The sequence below is a fragment of the Oncorhynchus nerka genome, linkage group LG28 (assembly GCF_034236695.1).
Source record: "Oncorhynchus nerka isolate Pitt River linkage group LG28, Oner_Uvic_2.0, whole genome shotgun sequence".
NCBI classification, from domain to species: domain Eukaryota; kingdom Metazoa; phylum Chordata; class Actinopteri; order Salmoniformes; family Salmonidae; genus Oncorhynchus; species Oncorhynchus nerka.
Genome location: NC_088423.1, coordinates 16,048,782 through 16,071,440, shown reverse-complemented (window position 1 = coordinate 16,071,440; position 22,659 = coordinate 16,048,782). Strand labels below are relative to the sequence as shown.

The 22,659-nt window shown below is 41.9% G+C and overlaps 2 protein-coding genes and 1 pseudogene across 2 annotated transcripts; all 3 read left to right on the top strand.

The window, feature by feature from the left end:
* Positions 1 to 1,867: 1,867 nt before the first annotated feature.
* LOC115112647 (cerebellar degeneration-related protein 2-like) lies at positions 1,868 to 11,368 on the top strand. Its single transcript, XM_029639675.2, has 6 exons — positions 1,868 to 2,230; positions 3,845 to 3,957; positions 5,631 to 5,779; positions 6,037 to 6,207; positions 7,233 to 7,458; positions 7,591 to 11,368. Exons 1-6 carry the CDS (start codon positions 2,149 to 2,151, stop codon positions 8,254 to 8,256), a joined length of 1,407 nt encoding a protein of 468 aa, XP_029495535.1. The 5' UTR covers positions 1,868 to 2,148; the 3' UTR covers positions 8,257 to 11,368.
* Positions 10,943 to 20,013, top strand: LOC115112934 (protein NLRC3-like; annotated as a pseudogene).
* Positions 19,926 to 20,905, top strand: LOC115113831 (stonustoxin subunit beta-like; the record flags this gene model as incomplete). Its single annotated transcript, XM_029641815.2, has 1 exon — positions 19,926 to 20,905. A coding segment is annotated over one exon (705 nt), but the record flags the coding sequence as incomplete, so codon positions are not given.
* Between the last annotated feature and the right edge of the window lie 1,754 nt (positions 20,906 to 22,659).

The window sequence follows — 22,659 nt, the reverse complement described above, 5'->3', positions numbered from 1 at the left end:
CGGAAGGAGAGTTGTAATGTAATGGAATCTCAAGGCCATCAGACTGTTAAATAGCTATCACTAGGACGTCAGAGGCTGCTGCCCTATATACATAGACTTGAAATCACTGGCCACTTTAATAATTGGAACACTTGTCACTTTAATAATGTTTACATTATTCCTTAATAATGTTTACAACATTCCTCATCTCATATATGTATATATATATGTACTGTATTCTATTCAACTGTATTTTAGTCTATGCCGCTCCAAAATTGCTCGTCCAAATATTTATATATTCTTAATTCCATGTCATTACTTAAAATGTGTGTGTATTGTTGTGAAATTGTTAGATATTACTTGTTAGATTATTACTGCACTGTTGGAGCTAGAAACACAAGCATTTCGCTACACCCGCAATAACATCTGCTAAACATGTGTATGTGACCAATGAAATTAGATTTGATTTGGTGAGATAATGCTGCGTTCAAGTGCTAGTCGGAACTTGGAAATTTGATACTTGCTAATTGGTTGTAGTTACACACGTGCCACGTTCAACCAGTTAGCAAGTCGACATTTCTAAGTTATCTAGTTCCGACTAGCATGTGAATGTGGCATAACTCGATCCGATGGAATACGACGATACGAACGCTTATTTCAAAGAGCGCTCAGTAAGCCACGCCCCTGTGGGCAGAGCTAGGCATGTTGCACTGGAACACGTTTTAATACAAATAAAGCTGGAGGAAGCAAGGCTCTCGCCCTTCGCCTTTACCGAGTCCGTTCGTGAGTTGCAGCGATGGGACAACGCTATAACTACCAATTGGATATCACAAAATTGGGGAGAAAAAGGGGTGAAAAATAAAAAAAATATTAAATGCTTCATGTTACTATGCGTCTGTCCATAGCTACTCCTGCCTCCATGTAGTTTAATAGATATTTGGATACTGTATATCATGATTTTGTGGCCATTTACACAGATGGGCCAAAACTACTTACAGATCACCTGGGCTGTATATACGGTGCAGCTGATGGCAGTACTGTTGGCCTTGCAATGGGTGGAGGAAGTCAAGCTAAACAGAGTAGTTACACCACATAACCAAAAGTATGTGGACACCTGCTCGTTGAACATCTCCTTCCAAAATCATGGGTATTAACATGGAGTTGGTCCCCCCCCTGGCTGTAATAACAGCCTCCACTCTTCTGGGAAGGCTTTCCGCTAGATGTTGGAACATTGCTGCGATGACTTGCTTCCATTAAGCCACAAGAGCATGAGTGAGGTCGAGCACTGATGTTGGGTGATTCGGCCTGGCTCGCAGTCGGCGTTCCAATTCATCCCAAAGGTGTTCAATGGGGTTAAGGTCAAGGCTCTGTGCAGGTCGGTCAAGTTCTTCCACACCGATATTGACAAACCATTTCTGTATGGACCTTGCTTTGTGCACGGGGGCCTTGTCATGCTGAAACAGGAAAGGGCCTTCCCCAAACTGTTGCCACAAAGTTGGAAGCACAGAATCATCTACACTCTAAAAAGGAAACGTTCCTGAAGGCTTTAGGGGCTCCTCAGATTGCAAAACCGGCAGAACCCCTAAAGGTGCCTCCAGGAGCCTTTAGCCTGAAGAACCTTAACAATAAAAACAATATTATATATATATATATATATATATATATATTGCGAACTGTCTGGGACTCTTCCTTTCCCTGTTTACTAATCAAATATATTTTACTTATTGAGTCAAAGACGAAAATTAACTGTAATACACTGGTCTCAAATATATTCTCATAACTAGGCAAAACAGAACCACCGTGGACATGTTTTAAAATGAGAGTCTTTTCTCCCTATTTAAACGTTTAACATGCCTAGCTCTGCCCACTAAGGCGTGGCTTACGGAGCGTTCTTTGAAACAAACGCTCGTATGGTCATGTTTCAAAAGATAGAGGTGTTTCACCACACCGGGTGGTAATATGTGTTGTGGGACGGTTAGGCAGTTTCATAATACTGTAGTTGTAGCCGGTGAGTAGACATCGGCTTTGGACAGCTGATGAGGGGAAACGCACTTGGTGTATTCTTTGTTTCAAATTGAACACCTCAAAGGCAGATTAATGCATTTTCCACGAAAATAGCCCCCTATTCCAGTGAAAGCTATTGATGTCGGTGAGTCATTGTGACTGAAGATGCTTACAGATATGATTGAGGTTGAAGAATTCGAAATCAAGGAGGAAGAACCTTGGTATGACAACCAGGACCTTGAGCATGGTAAATACTTGTATTATATCCATGATGACCGAGACTGTGAAAGCGCGGGCTCATATGTGCTGTGCGTATCAAATGACAGCAACAACCTGGCAGTGACCACAATTTGACACTCCGGCAGCGTTAGGCTAATGAATTATTTTCTAGCAGGTGTGGAATCAATGAGCGCCTGGTGCACCCCTGTTTTTTATAGGGCAGGTGCAGGTGTCACTAATGAATGTATTTTAAAGGACACATTGGTAGGTTTAACTCTAGCCTACTGTACTGCGACAGAAAACATTGTGGGACTTCTGGGTTATCTCAAGCAGAATTGGAACACCCGAGGCTACCATTCCACTGCCACGGATGAAACCAACCATTTTAAACAATGCATCCATTGTTTTCTACAGATTTTTTCAATGTTCTTCTCTGCATGTAATCTCCCGTGGGCAGATTCTGCATGTAGACCAAGGGTACCTGCTATCCCGAACCCTTGGGACGTCCCTACCCTATTGCAGTTGAAATGTTAAATGGTTTAGAGTAGGGACATCCCAATGATTCCGATAGTACTGACCGTATACCAAGGGAGTTAATTACGCAGTTGACCAAATTATGCGATATTTTACTTCTAGGTTACCGCCATAGAGAACGATAAAGGCATTTAGTGGCCAAATTGCCATATTTGCATGGGCAGCACCATTGAGGGCTTCCACCATTTTAACCTAGTCAACTGGTTGGGACTTCCATCTTTATTGACTGATCCCTCCTGGTGACCCTGTTGGAGATGGACCACCACAGGAGGGATCAGCCAATCGTGAAGAAAATTGACTACTTCAAAATGAAGATTGCCTCAATGGCGCTGTCACAGGCAGTATAATGGCATAGATCCAAAGATGAGTCCTCTATCGTCTATGGTTAACACACCCTTAGTGGAGTTGCCAGCAATCTGATGCATCTGGTTTTCATGGCAGCTAGATTCAACCTACAGTAGCTTTCTTTTCCTGCTGAAAAACTGATGTGGGCATCTTTTACCCATGCTGCAGAGGTTACTCTGCATATAATAAGGTTTTGTTACACTAATTTGTGTAGTTCAAGATATTTTATTGACCATTTATTAATGAATTCTGGAATAGAAATCTAAGGAAAGGAAATTGGGAAATATATAGTGGTGCTCTCTATATTAGAAGATATTCAGTTTATATTTCATGCTTAGAGAAACTCCCCAGCACACATCCTGTAAATGAGACCATTTCACAACGCATGATTTAGGCCACAGTGATTTAAGGAAGATTTATTTTTTGCCTTTCTGATTGTAAATGTCCTGACTTGTGTCAAATAGCTTACATATCACAAATATATTTGAGGTGTACTTGATATATCCCTTTTGGGATCATGTTCCATTGTAAGCAAACTACTGTAAATCAAGGCAGCACAAGTAACATGTATTTGACCCACAAATGCAGGTAGGATGTCTGCCAGATTGATTTACCCACCTGACATTGAGAATTGAGACACAGCCATAGATGCACTAGATGTCTCTGCCAGGTCTTGTCACACTAATGGCTTCATCTTTGCCCAACCTTTCATTTGATAAGTTATTTATAGAGCCTCCTGTGATCTCTCTTTCCTCCCATGCAGACCTCCACCTGGCTGCTGAGCTGGGGAAGACCCTGCTGGACAGGAACAGAGAGCTGGAGCAGGGTCATCAGCAGATGTACTCCACCAATCAGGAACAGCTACAGGAGATAGAGGTAAGGGTTTTAACCAATCAAGGTGTAACTACCAGGGTAGCGATTACTCTCTTTGATCAATCAGAGGGACTGTGTGTCCACATGCTTAACTGCAGCTGCGGCACTTTCGGAGAGCTATTGTAGCAGCATTAGCACACAGTGTCCAGGTAATCAAGCACTCGTTGGCAAACCTGAGGCCTTTCCGTTAGGCATTGGTGTGTTCCTTGCGTGTTGAAAACAAGAGAAACTCACCTCAGATTTGTGCTCCTTTAATTCCTAAATAAAATCAAGTGTTCCAGATTTACAAAAGGCAGGCTTCCATTTTTTTGTTTTATTTTACCTTTATTGAACTAGGTTAAGAACAAATTCTTATTTTTAATGACGGCCTAGGAACAGTGGGTTAACTGCCTTGTTTAGGGGTAGAACGACAGATTTGTACCTTGTCAGCTCAGGGATTCAATCTTGCAACCTTTCGGTTACTAGTCCAACGCTTTAACCACTAGGCTACCTGCCACCCCATTAACTTCCTTTTGAAGAAGAGATTAGTGGGTCGGATCCTGATTAATTACTTAATCTCTCTGCTGGATCTGTTCATGTAGGGTATGACCCTAGAAGCACAAATGTAATGGAATAGAATGTGAAATGTATAATGCAGACGTTTTGACTGAAATGGTTTTGTCAAGACTGCAAAGTCTATATACGAGTCCTTGTCTTTCGATACTGTAAAGCTCCAGGGAATAACAGTGGGGTTCTCACTCCTTTGAAAACAACAATGCTTTTCACCTTGTCCAGTGAACTTTCAGAGGGCCAGGAAAGATGAAGTTGGCCCATATCAGTGGTGGTGGTGGTGGGGGGGGGATATATACCTTTGAACCTTTGACAATTCACATTGAATTGTTGTGATTTATAGTAACTAGAGATTAAATAGCCTCACTCAATGCTAGGGAATCTAAATATTTAACCAGTTAAGTTGTATTTAAATATCACATTCACCGTATTTGTGGTTTCTCTCTTATATCACCAGTGAAAACATCTTGTATGCTCAGCAACAGCCACTCACTTCCATATGAGCTCTGGATTTAATTTCCTTGAGTAGGGTCAACTGACTGATCATGATCTTAATGAGTTTAAGGTTCACAGCGTTCTCCATAGATATAGCTGTTATATTGTCTATGGCATTCTCCCTGTTTTACCCTGATAAGATTGCCCTTTTCCATTGAGAACAGGTTGAGCGAGAGTAGAGCGGGCTAGATGGAAAGAAGAGTATAGGGAGAATGATAGTTATGTTATCCCAGCACCACTGTGCTTGTGTCTTTAGCACCTCAGTCTGAATCAACTTGTCTTAATAAGAAGAGCCTGACCTTTACTATGTGTTGGTGCCGTTCTATATTCCTCACCAGAGGTGTTACTAATACTCATTTGGCCCAGCAGAGACTAGTACAGACATGTTGCTATCAAAGCAATAATAGTCGCCCAGACAGGAGGTAGTTGTCATTGATTCTTGCAAGTTTGATCTCGTTCATGGTTTGATAAGCAACCAAAATAAATCATGTGTATGCTTTGGCTTAAAACCAATCGTATTGACTTGAACAAGTACAATGGTGTAATCTTGATTCAATGTAAAATTGTGAAGTTTAAGGTGGGTTATGTGATGATATTGAGTCCTGGTTTTCTACTCCATCTTCCTTCTCCAGTACCTGACTAAGCAGATGGACCTCCTGAGGCATGTGAATGACCAGCATGCTAAGGTCTACGAGCAGCTTGACCAGTCTTCCAGAGAGCTGGAGCAGAGCAACACCCGCCTTGTACAGGACAACAGGGCCGCCCAGCACAAGATCCAGGGGTAAGCCTGTTGTTGGGTTTAAAGCCTGAGGCTGTGTCCCAGTTCTTCACCCTTCTCGCACACTTTTCTCACATGGATCTAACAATGGTGGAAACTCCCTCTAGCCAATGCTTATGCTAATCCTATTCCTCTAAATCCATGGTGGTTTGGAGAATCGGGACGCAGTCTTTCTCCAGATAATTAGAGATGGAATAGAAGACAACATGTGTTGGTGAGAGGAGAGCTAAATGTGTGAGGATTATTTTCTCTCTCTTCAGGCTGACCGAGATGATTGAAGCTCTACAGACTCAGATGGAGGATCTTCAATGTCAGGTAGAGGATCTGAAGACCGCCCCTGCCAATCCCAATAGGAAACCCCTTACAGAGGCATGTCGGCCCTACGGGGCGCAGAGTGTGTACTGCCTGAATGACCTGCAACACACACAGAGGTGAGATCACTGCACTCATGAAATACAAACATAACCTACTCAACACACCGATTTTTAGATCTGGACAATCTGTACTGTTCCTTGAGCTGGAATAGACCCATACTTTAACAAGTGGGCCAGCACTGGTCTGTCGACAGTAGAATCTGTGCTATCCTCTTACTGGAGCTGGTGTCTGGATACTCTCTGTTACTTCCTGACTTCCTTTCTGAACTCTCCTCTACACCCTCTCCTTCACCTAATCTTCTGACGTAATATAAAGCTATATAGATCAGTCAGGTCTGCATGGGGTTAAATAGACATGGCACAATAAGGTCAGATTCATCAAATGGAAAATGACGCTAAATTGATTAACATTTTATGCATTTAGAACTCAATAGCTTGTGCATTATTCATTGTTTTTAAGCTGAAGGTAAGCACTTTTTTTTGTTGAAAATACGTAGAGAAGACTAACCCACCCGAAGGCCATCTAGAACAGAACTAATGGCAACTAAGGTCCTAAAACCTACTCTAGATGGCATTCATTCAATTCCACTTTGACTTCCAAAAGTCCCTCTTGGCCCTGCTCTAGTGGTGTGATTTGTCTCTGTGTTACCTCTTGCCGTTCACACTGGTTAAGGAGACAAGTACTACTGCTAGTTCAGACTGTGTAATCCAGTTAGGGTTTGGCCCCTCCTTTAATCCAGGCCGAAGCTCGTAGGTCACTGATCAAAACACATGCCAAGCAGACTATAGTACTCTCTCCCTACTGACTTAACTGAAACGTGGTCACAGTTGTCACCCAAAGGTCATAGTCCACTTGTAAGGACACTAATCTCTGCCCTGCACGAAAGATCACTTCTGATTAGTCTGTTTGATACAGGATATCTTGCTACCAATTCATCAAACGGATGCTTGAATAACTTGTTGGCAGTTTATCAGTAACTTAAGACTAATTAGGGTGTGTAACTGCTGGTCTGGACTGAAACAAAAGTTGTTTCCCAATACTTAAAAAAAAGAAAGTTAGATTTTCCTCTGACCCCTCTCAGATACTCAAGTTATAACTCTGGTGACCAATCTGATGACCGCTGGTCTCCCTCTGACCTCTCGTGGCTAGAGGAGGAGCAGGAGTCGCTACGGCAATCGCTCCGCTCTCTACAGACCCAGCTGGCCAATGAACGTGCTCGGAGGGAGGGGGCGGAGCGAGATGCAGACCTGCTAGCCAATGAGAATGTGGTGCTGGAACAGCGCTTGGGAATGATGGCGGGGTGCCAGGTGAGGAAGAGAAGCAACTCACACAGAGCATAATTTTAAGCCAATGCAATCTGTTTGCTCCTACTGTATGTAGTGAAATGGTAGTTAAGAGTTACATTACTGAATCCTCTCTGTCTCTCTCTCTCTCTCTAGGCCAGACTAGCGGAGCTGGAGTGTGAGGCTGAGGAGCTTCGTCAGCTGTGGAGAGCCAACCATGCCACCAAAGCTTGGAGGTCAAGGGTCAGCCTGACAATGCTACCCAATACCCTCTTCTTCCCCCTGAACCAGGAGAGGGGGATAGGGGAGGATGGAGAGAGCGAGGAAGACGTGATGGACGTTAGCTACCTTTCCAACCCGAAAGGTTGTGACATCTTGAAGAGATGCAACAGCGAGAAGCAGCTGAGGTCACCACGGGGTGATGGGTCAGAGGTAGACAAGAGCCATGAGCGTTCGTGCGTCCGCCATTCAGAGGTGGTGAAGCAGCGTGGGATCTCCCTCCTCAACGAGGTTGACGCTCAGTACAGCGCCCTGCAGGTCAAATATGATGCGCTGCTGCGGCTCTGCCACCAGGGGGAGCCGTACCCAAACCAGCAGCACAACCACAAAGAGCTCCAGACACCCAGCGTAGCCCCCTCGGACTGCCCACAAAGCCCAGCCCCAGCCTCCCTTCGCAAGGCTACAGGCATAGACACAAAGGGCCAGGAGGATGAACTTCACCAGCCTGAGTACAAGGCTCTGTTCAAGGAGATATTTACCTGCATCCAGAAAACAAAAGAGGACCTGAGTGAGAGCAGAGGAAAGCCCTGGCAGTTGGCGTAGTATGGCTTTCGTAGTAAACACGCAAAAATGGCTCTGCTTTTGCGCTGCACATGCAGTTGTTTCTTGTTGGAGGTGAGCTATTAAGCAAGCACCTTATAGATTGTTTGTAAGGCCTGGTAACTGATGTACTGTGTCTGTATCTGGTGGAACTGCAGCTGAATCGATTACCAACTCTAAGGTCTCATCTCTATCTATGGATGCTGGAGCAGCCAGAGAAAGGCAACAAACATCAGCTGATATACCAGCTCTTTTGCATGGAACAAACAGTGCCTAACATTCAGTCTACATCATTCTGCCTCAATCAACCTGCCCTACCTGAGCCATGTTGCCCTTAGATTAGCGTCTAGGGGCAATGTTCTTCTACTCTCAGGAACCTCTGGAAACTTTCTGTGGACTAGTGCTTTTCCATGGTACCTCTATGCACTGTTCAATCAAAAGCTACATATCCTTTTAAAGTGACGATGTCTGAGTCTGATGGTCAAAACGGTAACTTTATCATCGTTGTGCCTCAAACGCCACTGTTTCTTACTCTTGGTGATGAGTAAAGACAAATGATGTGAATTTACATCTCAGATTTGTACTGTATGTCTTCAAAAAAGTTAGCATGATCCTAAAATGTAAAAACCCAAGTATTTGGGTATGAAGACTGAGTTGTATGTACATGATTGATGTAGTAGTTAGCAATATAATCTAATGAGGCTATACCAGAACTCAGATATGTGCTATGATATTACTGTGCTTTCCAAATACAATGTTGACATTTCATGAACTAAGTATTTTTCCGATGGTTTGTCAGATGGTCCGGTTAATTGTTTTTGCTGCCTAACTCATGCTATCCTAATGTATCATGATAAACACCCCCTTCGTTGACATCACTGTAAAATCACATTGTAATGAGATGCACTTTAGACTAGCACAGGGATGTTATTTGCTGACACTTTATGTAGTTAGCCACTGTATAAGAAGTGCTGTTAGTAACTCCTGTTCAATGTATTAGATACAGTACCACTTAAGTTTGGACACACCTACTCATTCAAGGGTTTTTCTTTATTTGCATTTGTTTTTTTGTTTTTTTACAGTATAGCATAATAGTGAAGACATCAAAACTACGAAATAACACAGAATAATGTAGTAACCAAAAGTGTTAAACAAATCAACTTATATTTGAGATTCTTCACCCTTTGCCTTGATGACGGCTTTGCACTCTCTTGGTATTCTCTCAACCAGCTTCATGAGGCAGTCACCTGGAATGCGTTCCAATTAACAGGTATGCCTTGTTCATTTGTGGAATTTCTTTCCTTCTTAATGCGTTTGAGCCAATCAGTTGTCTTGTGATAAGGGAGGGGTGGTATACAGAAGATAGCCCTATTTGGTAAAAGATCAAGTCCATATTATGACAAGAACAACTCAAATAAGCAAAGAGAAATGAGTCCATCATTACATTAAGTCAGTCAATGCGTAAAACTACAAGAACTTAAGTTCAAGTGCAGTCGCAAAAACCATCGAGCGCTATGATGAAACTGGCTCTCATGAGGACCGCCACAGGAAAGGAAGACCCAGGGGATAAATTCATAACAGTTAACTGCACCTCTGATTGCAGCCCAAATATATGCTTTACCGAATTCAAGTAACAGACACATCTCAACATGAACTGTTCAGAGGAGACTGTGTGAATCAGGCCATGGTCAAATTGCTGCAAAGAAACAACTAAAGGACACCAATAAGAAGATACTTGCTTGGGCCAAGAAACATGGGCAATGGACATTAAACCAGTGTAAATCTGTCTTTTGGTCTGATGAGGCCAAATTTGAGATTTTTGGTTCCAACCTACATGTCTTTGTGAGACACAGACTACCGAAAGTGAAAGGATGATCTCTGCATGTGTGGTTCGCACCATGAAGCATGGAGGAGGAGGAGGAGGAGGTGTGATGTTGTGGGGGTGCTTTGCTGGTGACACTGTCAGTGATTTATTTAGAATTCAAGGCACACTTAACCAGCATGGCCAACACAGCATTCTGCAGCGATTCACCTTCCCATCTGGTTTGTGTTTTGTGGGATGATCATTTTGTTTTTCAACTGGACAATGACCCAACACACCTCCAGGCTGTGTAAGGGCTATTTGACCAAGGAGAGTGATGGAGTGCTACATCAGATGACCTGGCCTCCACAATCACCCAACCTCAACCCAATTGAGATGGTTTGGGATGAGTTGGACTGCAGAGTGAAGGAAAAACAGCCAGCAAGTGCTCAGCATGTGGGAACTTCCTGTTGGAAAAGCATTCCTCATGAAGCTGGTTGAGAGAATGCCAAGAGTGTGTGAAGCTGTCATCAAGGCAAAGGATGGCTACTTTGAAGAATCCAAAACATATTTCGATTTATTGAACACTTTTTGGTTACCACATGATTCCATATGTGTTATTTCATAGTTTTGATGTCTTCACTATTATTCTACAATGTAGAAAATAGTACAAATAAAGAAAAACACTTGAATGAGTAGGTGTGTCCAAACTTTTGAGTGGTACTGTAAATACATACAGTACATGTATAATCTTTGTGATAAATGCAAACTCAGAGGATTCCGTGTCTCTATTGGTCCATTATTATAACTGCAATGTCATGTGGTTTGTCAAGGTGGTAGCTATTATTATCTATGTAATCTGAACAAAGCGGTTCATACAGGATGGAGCATCATCATCACAAGACCGGACATAATTCTCACTTTGTGACAGGGACATAATGGAGAACACAGCAGGGTGGGAGACGTTTTTGTTTGTATGTGTGTTTTTGTCTATATATTAGTGACTGATTCACAGGTTAGGCACCTTATACAAGGGTTAAAGGTCAGGCTAGTCTTAATGTAAATCTTAATGTAAGTCTTAATGTAAATGCCAAGTAAGACAAGAATCTGGAGATTTAGTACATTGTTTGATAGCATAGGCCTACAAACAACCACACAAAGCAATCACCCTCTGTCTAAAAATGCTATTATGAATTTGTACTTAGATTTCTACCAGTACATCAATATGGTAATATGTCTTCTTGAGAGTGGGGGATGGGGTTCAAAGTCAATTCAAGGAAACTAGACTTACAGTAATACAAAGGCATTTCCTCATGGTGTCCTCTGTTTTTTTTTAATGCTTACTAATGATGGCACTGAATGGAATGTTGACAAACAAGATACGGTCTCTCACTGAGAAATCAACTGCTTGAATTTATTATTATTTTCCCTTTATTTAACTAGGCAAGTCTGTTAAGAACAAATTCTTATTTACAATGACAGCCTAGGAACAGTGGGTTAACTGCCTTGTTCAGGTGCAGAACGACATATTTTTACATTGTCAGCTCAGGGATTCGATCTAGCAACCTTTCAGTTACTGGCCCAACGCTCTAACCAATAGGCTACCTGCCACCCCATTTGCACCATATTTGATAAGCAAATATGGTGCAAAGAAACAAATGGCAAACTTCAGTGTCACTTTTTGCTGAAGGAGTGAAATGTCTGCAGGTTAACTTTCTGGTAAACTATTCATTCACTTTTAAGTCTTCATGTTTGTACTCATGTGCTTACTGTAGGCTGGTAATAGCAGGAGTCTCTCTGGGGGAGGAGAGGAGAGAAACCCTGCCTCCAAAATGAGTATTTCTGGGGAGAACAACTCTGATGAACACATGGGGTGAGAGGAGTGTTTTTTGATTGTGCTGGATTCAATTGAGTTTATAGCATGTTTTCTATGTATTGATAACATCCCCAAGTACCATATCCTTCACTATTTATCATCATGGGAAATACATTTGTGATCAATAGTGTTTCTATATTGTATCAAAGCAAAATCTAACCAGAGAGACCAGACTCACCTGTACCCAGCTGTGTGTCCATGAAGAGGGAACCTATAGAGAGAACCTATAGAGATTAGACAGGGACCATTCACTCCTAAAAATAGGTAACTAGTTTGGTTTGGAAACATTTGAATAGCCTGTATTTTCTCGTTTTTATTTAATTTATATTTTGTAGCTTGATTGCTGAACAGATGTCAATATTATGCTTTTGACAGGGATCAATCCAACTCCCCTGTACCTAGCTGTGTGTCCATGAAGAGTAACCAGTCCATTAGAGAACCTATAGAATTCAGAGAAGGACCTTTTCAAACTAACCAAAGGTAAGTGCTTCAGGACCAGGTTGTCTCTCAAAATGTTGACATACTAACACAGACCCATTTAAAAAGTAAGTCTACTGTCTCCTGATTGAAAATGTATTTTCTGGTGGTTAACAGGGTCCAGCAGGAGAGACCAGACTCCCCTGTACCCAGTGGTATATCCATGAAGAGTGACCAGTCAAAGAGAGAGCCTGTAGAATTCCGGACTGGAGACTTTCCTCCAAAACAAGAGTAAAAAGTATTGTTGTCATTTTAAGAAATCTGAGTGCGATTTCCAGATATAAAAAAGCTTAGCGACGGTACTTGCCTTGTTCCTACACAGAGTACCCAGAGACCAATATGAGAAGTCAGTCATAAATTCCAAATGGTCAGTCTGCCCCAAGTCATGACATGGACCTGTTCTCAATATTTAAGGTGGGTTGTCTTAATTTGCTCGTGCTGGAAAATGGCTTCGAAACCTTGATTCTTACCTCCAAGACTGTTTTGACTTAGTACTCTTATGTCATTTTGAATTGTTTGTTGCAATTGCTTGAATGCAATGTCATCTCTTTTGTGAAGAATGAATTGAAGAGGTTCCAGAGGATTCTTTGTAAAGATTACACAGATAAACATACTGAGAATGAGAAGCAGGAGAGCAGTGCCAGAGAAGGGGCTCTGAAGACCACACTGCACGTTCTGAGGAACATGAACCAGAAGGAGCTGGCTGATTCGCTGGAGAAACATAACAATTCAAGTCTTTGTTGGTCGGAGGCTAGATCCTCTCAAAAAATCTGATGCATCTGCCATTCTTCCCTTGAGTAGGGCAGTTAACCCCCAACAACGGCTCCTATGGCGCCGATGACGTGAACGTAGATTAAGGCAGCACCTCTGATTCAGAGGGGTTGTATTTGTATTTATTATGGATTCCCAACTACTCTTCCTGGGGTCCAATAAAACTAAGGCAGTTACACAATTTAAAAACATTACAATACATTCACAACCGATTTCACAACACATTAAGTGTGTTCCCTCAGGCCACTAATGTTACTCTACCACCACATATTTACAACACAAAATCCATGTGTACATGTGTGTATAGTGCATATGTTTTCATGTGTTTATATGCATGTGTCTGTGCCTATGTTTGTGTTGTTTCAGTCCCACTCTTCCATAATTTTAAAAATATATTTTTTAATGATTTTACTGCTTGCATTAGTTACTTATGTGGAATAGAGTTCCGTGTAGTCATGGCTCTATGTAGCACTGTGCACCTCCCATAGTCTGTTCTGGACTTGGACAGTGAAGAGACCTCTGGTGGAATGTCTTGTGGGGTATGCCTGGGTGTCTGAGCTGTGATTTAGCAGTTTAAACAGACAGCTCGGTGCATTCAACATATCAAAACCTCTCACAAATACAAGTAGTGATGAAGTCAGTCTCTCCTCTACTTTGAGCCAGGAGAGATTGATAATTTTAGCTCTCCCTGTACATTTTAGAGCCAGCCGTGCTGCCCTGTTCTGGGCCAATTGGAATTTTCCTAAATCCCTCTTTGTGGTACCTGACCCCACGATTGGACAGTAGTCCAGGTACGACCAAACTAAGGGCTTTAGGACCTGCCTTGTTGCTAGCGTTATTAAGAAGGCAGAGTAGCGCTTTATTATGGACAAACCTTTCCCCATCTTCGCTACTGTTGCATCTGACCAATTAGGACCAACTATGCTGAACAAAAATATAAACTTAATATGTAACAATTTAAAAGATTTTACTGAGTGACAGTTCATATAAGGAAATCAGTCAAATCAATTCATTGGGCCCTAATCTATGGATTTCACATGACTGGGAATATAGATATGCATCTATATATATATATGCAAAATTTGAGAGAAATAAGCTTTTTGTGCATATGGAACATTTCTGGAATATTTTATTTCAGCTCATGAAACATGGGACCAACACTTTACATGCTGCATTTATATTTTTCTTCAGTGTAAATCTTGCCACCCATTCTGAAACTGACTGCAGCTCTTTGTTAGGTGTTGCAGTGATTTCACTTGCTGTGGTAGCTGACATGTATAGTGTTGAGTCATCAGCATACATAGACACACAGGCTTTACTCAAAGCCAGTGGCAGGTCATTAGTAAAAAATTGAAAAAAGTAAGGGGCTTAGACATCTGCCCTGGGGAATGCCTGACTCTACCTGGATTATGTTGGAGAGTCTTCCATTAAAGAATACCCTCTGTAACTCTCAATCCACAATATCGCAGGGGATGTAAAGCCATAACACATACATTTTTCCAGCAGCAGATTATGATCAATAATCCCAAAATCTACACTGAAGTCAAACACAATAGCTTCCACAATCTTTTTATTATACATTTTTCTCAGGCAATCAGTCATTTGTGTAAGTGCTGTACATGTTGATGTACATGTTGAATGCCCTTCCCTATAAGCATGCTGAAAATCTGTTAATTTGTTTACTGTGAAAAAACATTGCATTTGGTCAAACACATTTTTTTCCACAGTTTACTAAGGGTTGGTAACAGGCTGATTGGTCAGCTGTTCAAGACAGTAAAGGGTGCTTTGCTATTCTTGGGTAGAAGAATGACTTTTGCTTCCTTTTAGGCCTGAGGGCACAAACTTTCCTGTAAACTTAGATTAAAGAGATGGCAAATAGGAGTGACAATATCATCTGCTATCATCCTCAGTCATTTTCCATCCAAGTTGTCAAACCCAGGTGGCTTGTTATTGTTGATAGACAACAATAAATGTTTCACCTCTTCCACACTCACTTTCCTGAATTCTAAATGACAATACTTGTCTTTCATAATGTGGTCAGTTTTGCATGGTTGTGTGGGTTCAGAATGTGTTTTTGGCATGTTATGCCTAAGTGAGCTAACCTTGCCAATCATTAAAGTAGTTGGCATCAGTGGGTTCATCAATCTATACACAATACCCCATAATGACAAAGCAAAAACAGGTTTTTAGAAATGTTTGCAAATGTATTACACATAAAAAAACTGAAATATCACATTTCCATAGTTATTCAGACCCTTTACTCAGTACTTTGTTGAAGCACATTTGGCAGCGATTACAGTCGTGAGTCTTATTGGGTATGCCGTTACAAGCTTGACACACCTGTATTTGGGGAGATTCTCCCATTCTTCTCTGCAGATCCTCTAAAGCTCTGTCAGGTCTGATGACAAGCATCGCTGCTCAGCTATTTTCAGGTCTTTCCAGAGATGTTCGATCGAGTTCAATCTCTGGCTGGGCCACTCAAGGACACGCAGAGATTTGCCCCGAAGCCACTCCTGCGTTGTCTTGGCTGTGTGCTTAGGGTTGTTGTCTTGTTGGAAGGTGAACCTTCTTCCCAGTCTGAGGTCCTGAGCACTCTGGAGCAGGTTTTCATAAAGGATCTCTCTGCACTTTGCTCCATTCATCTTTCCCTCGATCCTGACTAGTCTCCCAGTCCCTGCCGCTGAAAAACATCCCAGTGCCAGGTTTCTTCCAGAAGTGACGCTTAGCATTCAGGCCAAAGAGTTCAATCTTGGTTTCATCAGACCAGAGAATCTGTTTCTCATGGTCTGAGAGTCCTTTATAGGTGCCTTTTGGGAAACTCCAAGCTGCTGTCATGTGTCTTTTACTGAGGAGTGGCTTCCGTCTGGCCACTCTACCATAAATGCCTGATTGGTGGAGTGCTGCAGAGATGGTTGTCCTTTTGGAAGGTTCTACCATCTCAATAGAGGAACTCTGGAGCTCTGTCAGAGTGACCATCAGGTTCTTGGCTACCTCCCTGACCAAGGCCCTTCTCCCCCGATTGCTCAGTTTTGCCGGGCCGCGAGGTCTAGGAAGAGTTTTGGGGGTTCTAAACTTCTTCCATTTAACAATGATGGAGGCCACTATGTTCTTGGGGACCTTCAATGCTGCAGACATGTTTTGCTACCCTTCCCCAGATCTTTGCCTCAACACAATCCTGTCCCGGAGCTCTACGGACAATTCCTTCGACCTCATGGCATTGTTTTTGGCCTGACATGCACTGTCCACTGTGGGACCTTATATAGACAGGTGTGTGCTTTTCCAAATCATATCCAATCAATTGAATTTACCACACCAATCAAGTTGTAGAAACATCTCAAGGATGATCAATGGAAACAGGATGCACCTGAGGTCAATTTCGAGTTTAATAGCAAAGGGTCTGAGTATTTATATAATTAAAATATTAGTGTTTTTCATTTGTAATAAATTAGCAAACATTTCTAAAATAAAACAACCTTTTTTCGCTTTTTCATAATGGGGTAATATGTGTAATTAATCCATTTTAGAATAAGGCTGTAACATAACAAAATGTTTAAAAAGTCAAGGGGTCTGAATATATTCCAAAGCAGTGTACATGCACAACATAAGCCTGGCTCATGGGATAATGATATCCACAGTACTCCATACACAACACTTTTCTTGTAATCACACAAAAGGTTATTTTGAACAATTATTTTTTTCTGCCCCATGTCAAAATGTTTAGAATTACAAGAAATTAGGTTTAAAACTGCAAAATGTTCTCTTCCCCAAGGCAAATGAATACAATTTCAGGAAATTGGCTTTAAAACGGCAACATTTGACAAGACTTGATATGTCCGGACGTGCACCGCAGAAGTCATAGTAAAACTGCTTTTTATCTCACGCTAAAGTAGGAGTTGTGTTCGGATATTATGAGGGTGTCCCTGGTACAAACCAGTTTGGGAACACCTGACCTTGTCCATATGGTTCCACAGATGAGAAGAGTTACTAACAGTCGCTATACATCTGTGATTGGGGCAGCCTTAACCACCATATAAAATATATTTTGACATGTAGCCTAAATGTTTTATGACTTGTTTGGTTATTCAGATGAGCTTGCTATGGTCTGGCGAGAAACTCAAATCTACCTCGAAGAAGAAGTTTGAACATGTATTTGAGCGAATTGGGGACCAAGGAAATCCAACAAGACGTCTCAACCAGATCTACAGACCTCTAATTCACAGAGGGTGAAAGTGGAGAGGTCAACAGTGAACATGAAGTGAGACAGATCGAGACAACATCCAGCAACACAAGAAGAGTCACCAATCAAATACAACAACATCTTTAAATCGTTACCCGGACAAGACACACCAATCATAAGTGTGATGACCAAGGGAGTAGCTGGCATTGGAAAAACAGTCTCTGTGCAGAAGTTCATTCTGGACTGGGCTGAAGGAAAATCAAATAAAGACATCCAGTTAGTATTCCTGTTCCCTTTTCGGGAGCTGAATTTGATGAAAGGAAACAAGCACAGTTTGAATGAGCTTCTTGGTCATTTTATCATGGGGATGAAAAACGTTGATTCCTCTGACTATGACAAGTGCAACGTTTTGTTTGTCTTTGATGGTCTGAATGAGTGCAGACTTCTTCTAGACTTCTAGAACAATAAGAGGTGTTGTGACGTCACAGAGTCCACTTCGGTAGACGTGCTGCTTACAAAACCTCATCAAGGGGAATCTGCTTCCTTTTGCTCTTATCTGGATAACCTCCCGACCTGTAGCAGCCAATCAGATCCATTCTCAGTATATTGACCTGCTGACAGAGGTATGAGGATTCAACAACCCTCAGAAGGAGGAGTACTTCCAGAAGAGAATCAATGATGAGAACCTGGCCAATAGAGTCATCACACACATGAAGTCATCAAGGAACCTTTTTATCATGTGCCACATACCAGTGTTATGTTGGATCTCTGCCACAGTTATAGAGAGAATTTTGGATGAAGCAGTGAGTGCCGACATCCCCAAAACTCTGACTCAAATGTGCACGCACTTCCTGATTTTTCAGACCAAACAGTGGAATCAGAAGTACGTTGGAGAGCGAAGTGGAGATCCTCTGTGGATGAGGGAGAGCATTCTGTCGCTGGGAAAACTGGCATTCCAGCAACTAGAGAAATGTAATCTAATATTCTACGAGGAAGATCTAAATGAGTGTGGAATTGATAACAGAGAAGCATCAATCTACTCAGGATTGTGCACACAGATCTTCAGAGAGGAGTTTGGACTGTACCAGGGGAAGGTGTACTGCTTTCTGCATTTGAGCATCCAGGAGTTGCTTGCTGCTTTGTATGTGTTTCTCACTTTCAAGAATGGCGACAAAAGTCCACTGGTCCAACAGAGATCCTAATCCAGTAAACTCAGAAAATCATCATTTGGACACAAAACTTTGACCGACTTACACCGGAGTGCAATTGATCAGGCCTTACAGAGTGAGAATGGAGATATGGACCTATTCCTCCGCTTCCTTCTTGGCCTCTCGCTGGAGTCTAATCAGACTATCCTACACGGTCTACTGACAGAATCAGGAAGCAGCTCAACCAGCATGGAGGGAACAGTCAAGTACATCAAAGAGAAGATCAGAAAGAATCTCTCTCCAGATAGGTGCATCAATCTGTTCCACTGTCTAAATGAGCTGAATGACTATTCTCTAGAGGAAGAGATCCAATGCTACCTGAGATCAGGAAGTCTCTCAGAAGGCAAACTCTCACCTGCACAGTGGTCAGCTCTGTTGTTTGTGTTGCTGTCTTCAGAAGGGGAGCTAGATGTGTTTGACCTGAGGAAATACTCCACATCAGAGGAGGGTCTTCTAAGGCTGCTGCCAGTACTCCAAGCATCCAGAAAAAGCTCTGTAATACCAGATCAAAATCACAGAATATGAAATGATACTTGCTCAGATTGAGTAACCCAATGTGTTTGTTGTTCTACACTATTTTGTATTTTAGGCTGAATCAGTGTAAGAGATGCTGTGAAGAGTTGACCTCAACTCAAACTCCTCACCTGAGAGAGCTGGACCTGAGTCACAATAACCTGCTGGATTCAGGAGTGAAGCTGCTTTGTGTCGGACTTGGGAATCCACACTGTAAACTACAGATACTACAGTCAATATTCATTCAGTTCTGGGATAGATCATTATTTTTACAATATCATGGTCAGTTTAACAGTGAAAAACATTCCATCAACTATTTTGTATTTTAGGCTGAATCAATGCTACATCACAGAGAGATGCTGTGAAGCGTTGGCCTCAGCTCTCAGCTCAAACTCCTCACACCTGAGAGAGCTGGACCTGAGTCACAATGACCTGCAGGACTCAGGAGTTAAGCTGCTCTCTGCTGGACTGGAAAATATACACTGTCAACTGAAGACTCTGAGGTCAGTACACATGGGATGTAAGATACGCTCTAACTGACGTCTTGCAACTAAGAGAGCTGGACCTGAGCTTCAATTACCCAGGAGACTCAGGAGTAAATCTGTTCTCAGCTTTACTGGATGATCCATGCTGTAAACTGGAAAAACTAAAGTAAAAATGAATGTGGTTGGGTGAATGAATTCAATTTTTGTAACATAATATATTTCCCCTACCGGTTGCATGTGCCAATAAATCATTGTCTATTTTTCAACAGAATGGACATTGCTGAAGAGAGCATGCTCAACTTCGATGTGGACATTATGGCTGTGAAGTCAGCAAAACAATAGTACAAACTGAGAACCAATTTGGTTGAATATCAGAAAAATAACATATTTTACAAGTTTTTTTTTCTCTTGTGGAAAACGATACATATTAGAGTTAACATTCAGTGCAGGTTTGAGTGGAAAAACTGATAGACGTTCTCTGAATGGTGTTTTTTTTTCTAAACCAATTTCATATTTTCAATCAGATCACTGTGAGCTCACACTGGAGCCGAACACAGCACACAGACTGCTCTTGCTGTCTGAAGGGAACAGAAAGTTGACACGGGTGAGGGAGGAGAAGCCATATCCTAACCATCCTGAAAGATTTGACCACTCAAAACAAGTGCTGTGTAGAGAGGGTTTGTTTGGGAGATGCTACTGGGAGGCAGACTGGAGTGGGGAATGGGTCAGTATAGGAGTGGCATACAAAGGAATCAATAGAAAAGACAAGTTTGATGACAACTGGCATGGATGCAATGCCAAGTCCTGGAGACTGAACTGCTCTCATTACAACTACATTGACTGCCATGGCGATGAGAACACTGGCATACATGTCCCCTCCTCTCTCTCTAAAAGAGTAGGGGTGTATCTTGACTGGCTAGCTGGCACTCTGTCCTTCTACAGAGTTGTCTCTGCTGGATTGACCCACCTGTACATCTTCCGTACCACATTCGCTGAGCCTCTCTACCCAGTATTTACTCTTTGGGATGGCTCCTCTGTGTCCCTGTGCTCCAGGCGAAACAACCTTTAGTGTCTTGGAACACCCTTAAGTCTTCACAGGTTTCACATGCTTTCCTGTTGTTAATACGTCCTTGTGTGGAACATGGCTTCTCACATAGCTAGACACTTTGGTGTATATAAAGTGCTATTGAAGCAGTTATTATTCCCTGTAACTTAAATCTAAATAATGTGCAATGTTTATGATTAATGCTATTCTGTAGATGATTAACTTCTGTTTTATATTGCCTTTGCTGTAGTTTGCCATATCTTGAATTAATATTAAAACTGGGTTTGTCAGAACAACAACCATCATTGAGTTGGACTCTCAATCCTTATGGTGTAAAACTCCATCACACATTTGATCTTTGAGTGAAGATTAGAAACTGTATTTAAAAATACTTTGGCTGGCACAGGTTGTTGATAAGGCTTGTGCACATTGGTTTACATTACATAATGCTTTTTATCCATCAGAGTATTTATTTCTTATTTGACCTTTATTTAACCAGGCAAGTCAGTTGAGAACACATTCTTATTTTCAATGACAGCCTGGGAACAGTGGGTTAACTGCCTGTTCAGGGGCAGAATGACAGATTTGTACCTTGTCAGCTCGGGGGTTTGAACTCGCAACCTTCCGGTTACTAGTCCAACGCTCTAACCACTAGGCTACCCTGCAGCCCCCAGTATAAACTGGGGGCTGCCACGGCACCTCTCCTGTCCCGCGGACTCACCTCTGAACCCCCCAAAAAATGATCTTAGACCAGTGTCAACTTTATTTAGGTCAAAGGTCTTTAATCGTGTAGGTCTAAAAATGGAACTGACCACAGAAAGACAGAATGGTAGATGAGAGGTGCTGTGGTCTCTCCATTTGTAACACGGGTGGTTCAGTGAATAACTGATCACCCGTGTAAGATCCTGTTTCCCTCTGATGTCCTGTTTGTCTATGCCGTTTCTCATTAAAACACGTGTCTCAGGTCACATCAATATCTGTACATCAACGGGCATGTAATCCTGACATAAGTTCACCCACTTGTGTGTTTGTGACAAATCAGCCAGAACAGGTTTTCCATGATTGTAATCTTCATTGAGCAATACAAAATAACCACCAAAAATAACTGATGTCCAAATAAAGTCCTCTTGAGATCATTGATAAAATATATTCACCTGAAAATCCTGGACATTGTATGGCCAGAAAGTTGTGGAATGCTTCAGAGATGGTTGCACTGATTGTCTTCATGAAATACCAAATGGCTCTTTTCAACAAAAGCATCTGTCAGAAAAAGGTTTTTGGGTCTAATTCGGCCTGTTATACAACACAGCTATAAGCTATAAAAACAGAGTAGCACACTCCATATATATTCCCTCAACAGTAATTTATTGGGTAAAAAAAACCCACCAACGTCATTGACGTTTCGGTGAACCTGAAGGCAGTGATGCCGAAACATTGTTTTTATTTTACCCAATAAATTACTGGGAGGTTATATATGGAGTGTGCAACTTTTTATAGCTTACAGTTTATTCACAGTTAAGAGAAAATTATTTTGTGTAGAGGTGCTGACTATGTATGCGCCAGCTCATACTTTATACTACACTGAACAAAAATATAAACGGAACATGTAAATGGTTGGTCCCATGATTCATGAGCTGAAATAAAAGATTCCATAGGCACAAAAAGTTTCTCTCATTTTGTGCACACATTTGTATACATTCCTGTTAATGAGCATTTCTCCTTTGCCAAGATAATCTATTCCCCTGACCGGTGTGTGATGTCAAGAAGCGGATTAAACAGCATGATCATTACACAGGTGCACCTTGCGCTGGGGACAATGAAAGGGCACACTAAAATGTGCAGTTGTCACAACACCACAGATGTAAAGTGTGTAATTGGCACCCTGACTGTAGGAATGTCTGCCAGAGCTGTTGCCATAGAATTTAATGTTAATTTTTTACCAGAGCTGTTGCCATAGAATTTAATGTTAATTTTGTACCATAAGCCGCTTCCAATTTCGTTGTAGAGAATTTGGCAGTACGTACAACTGGCCTCACAACAGCACACTACGTGT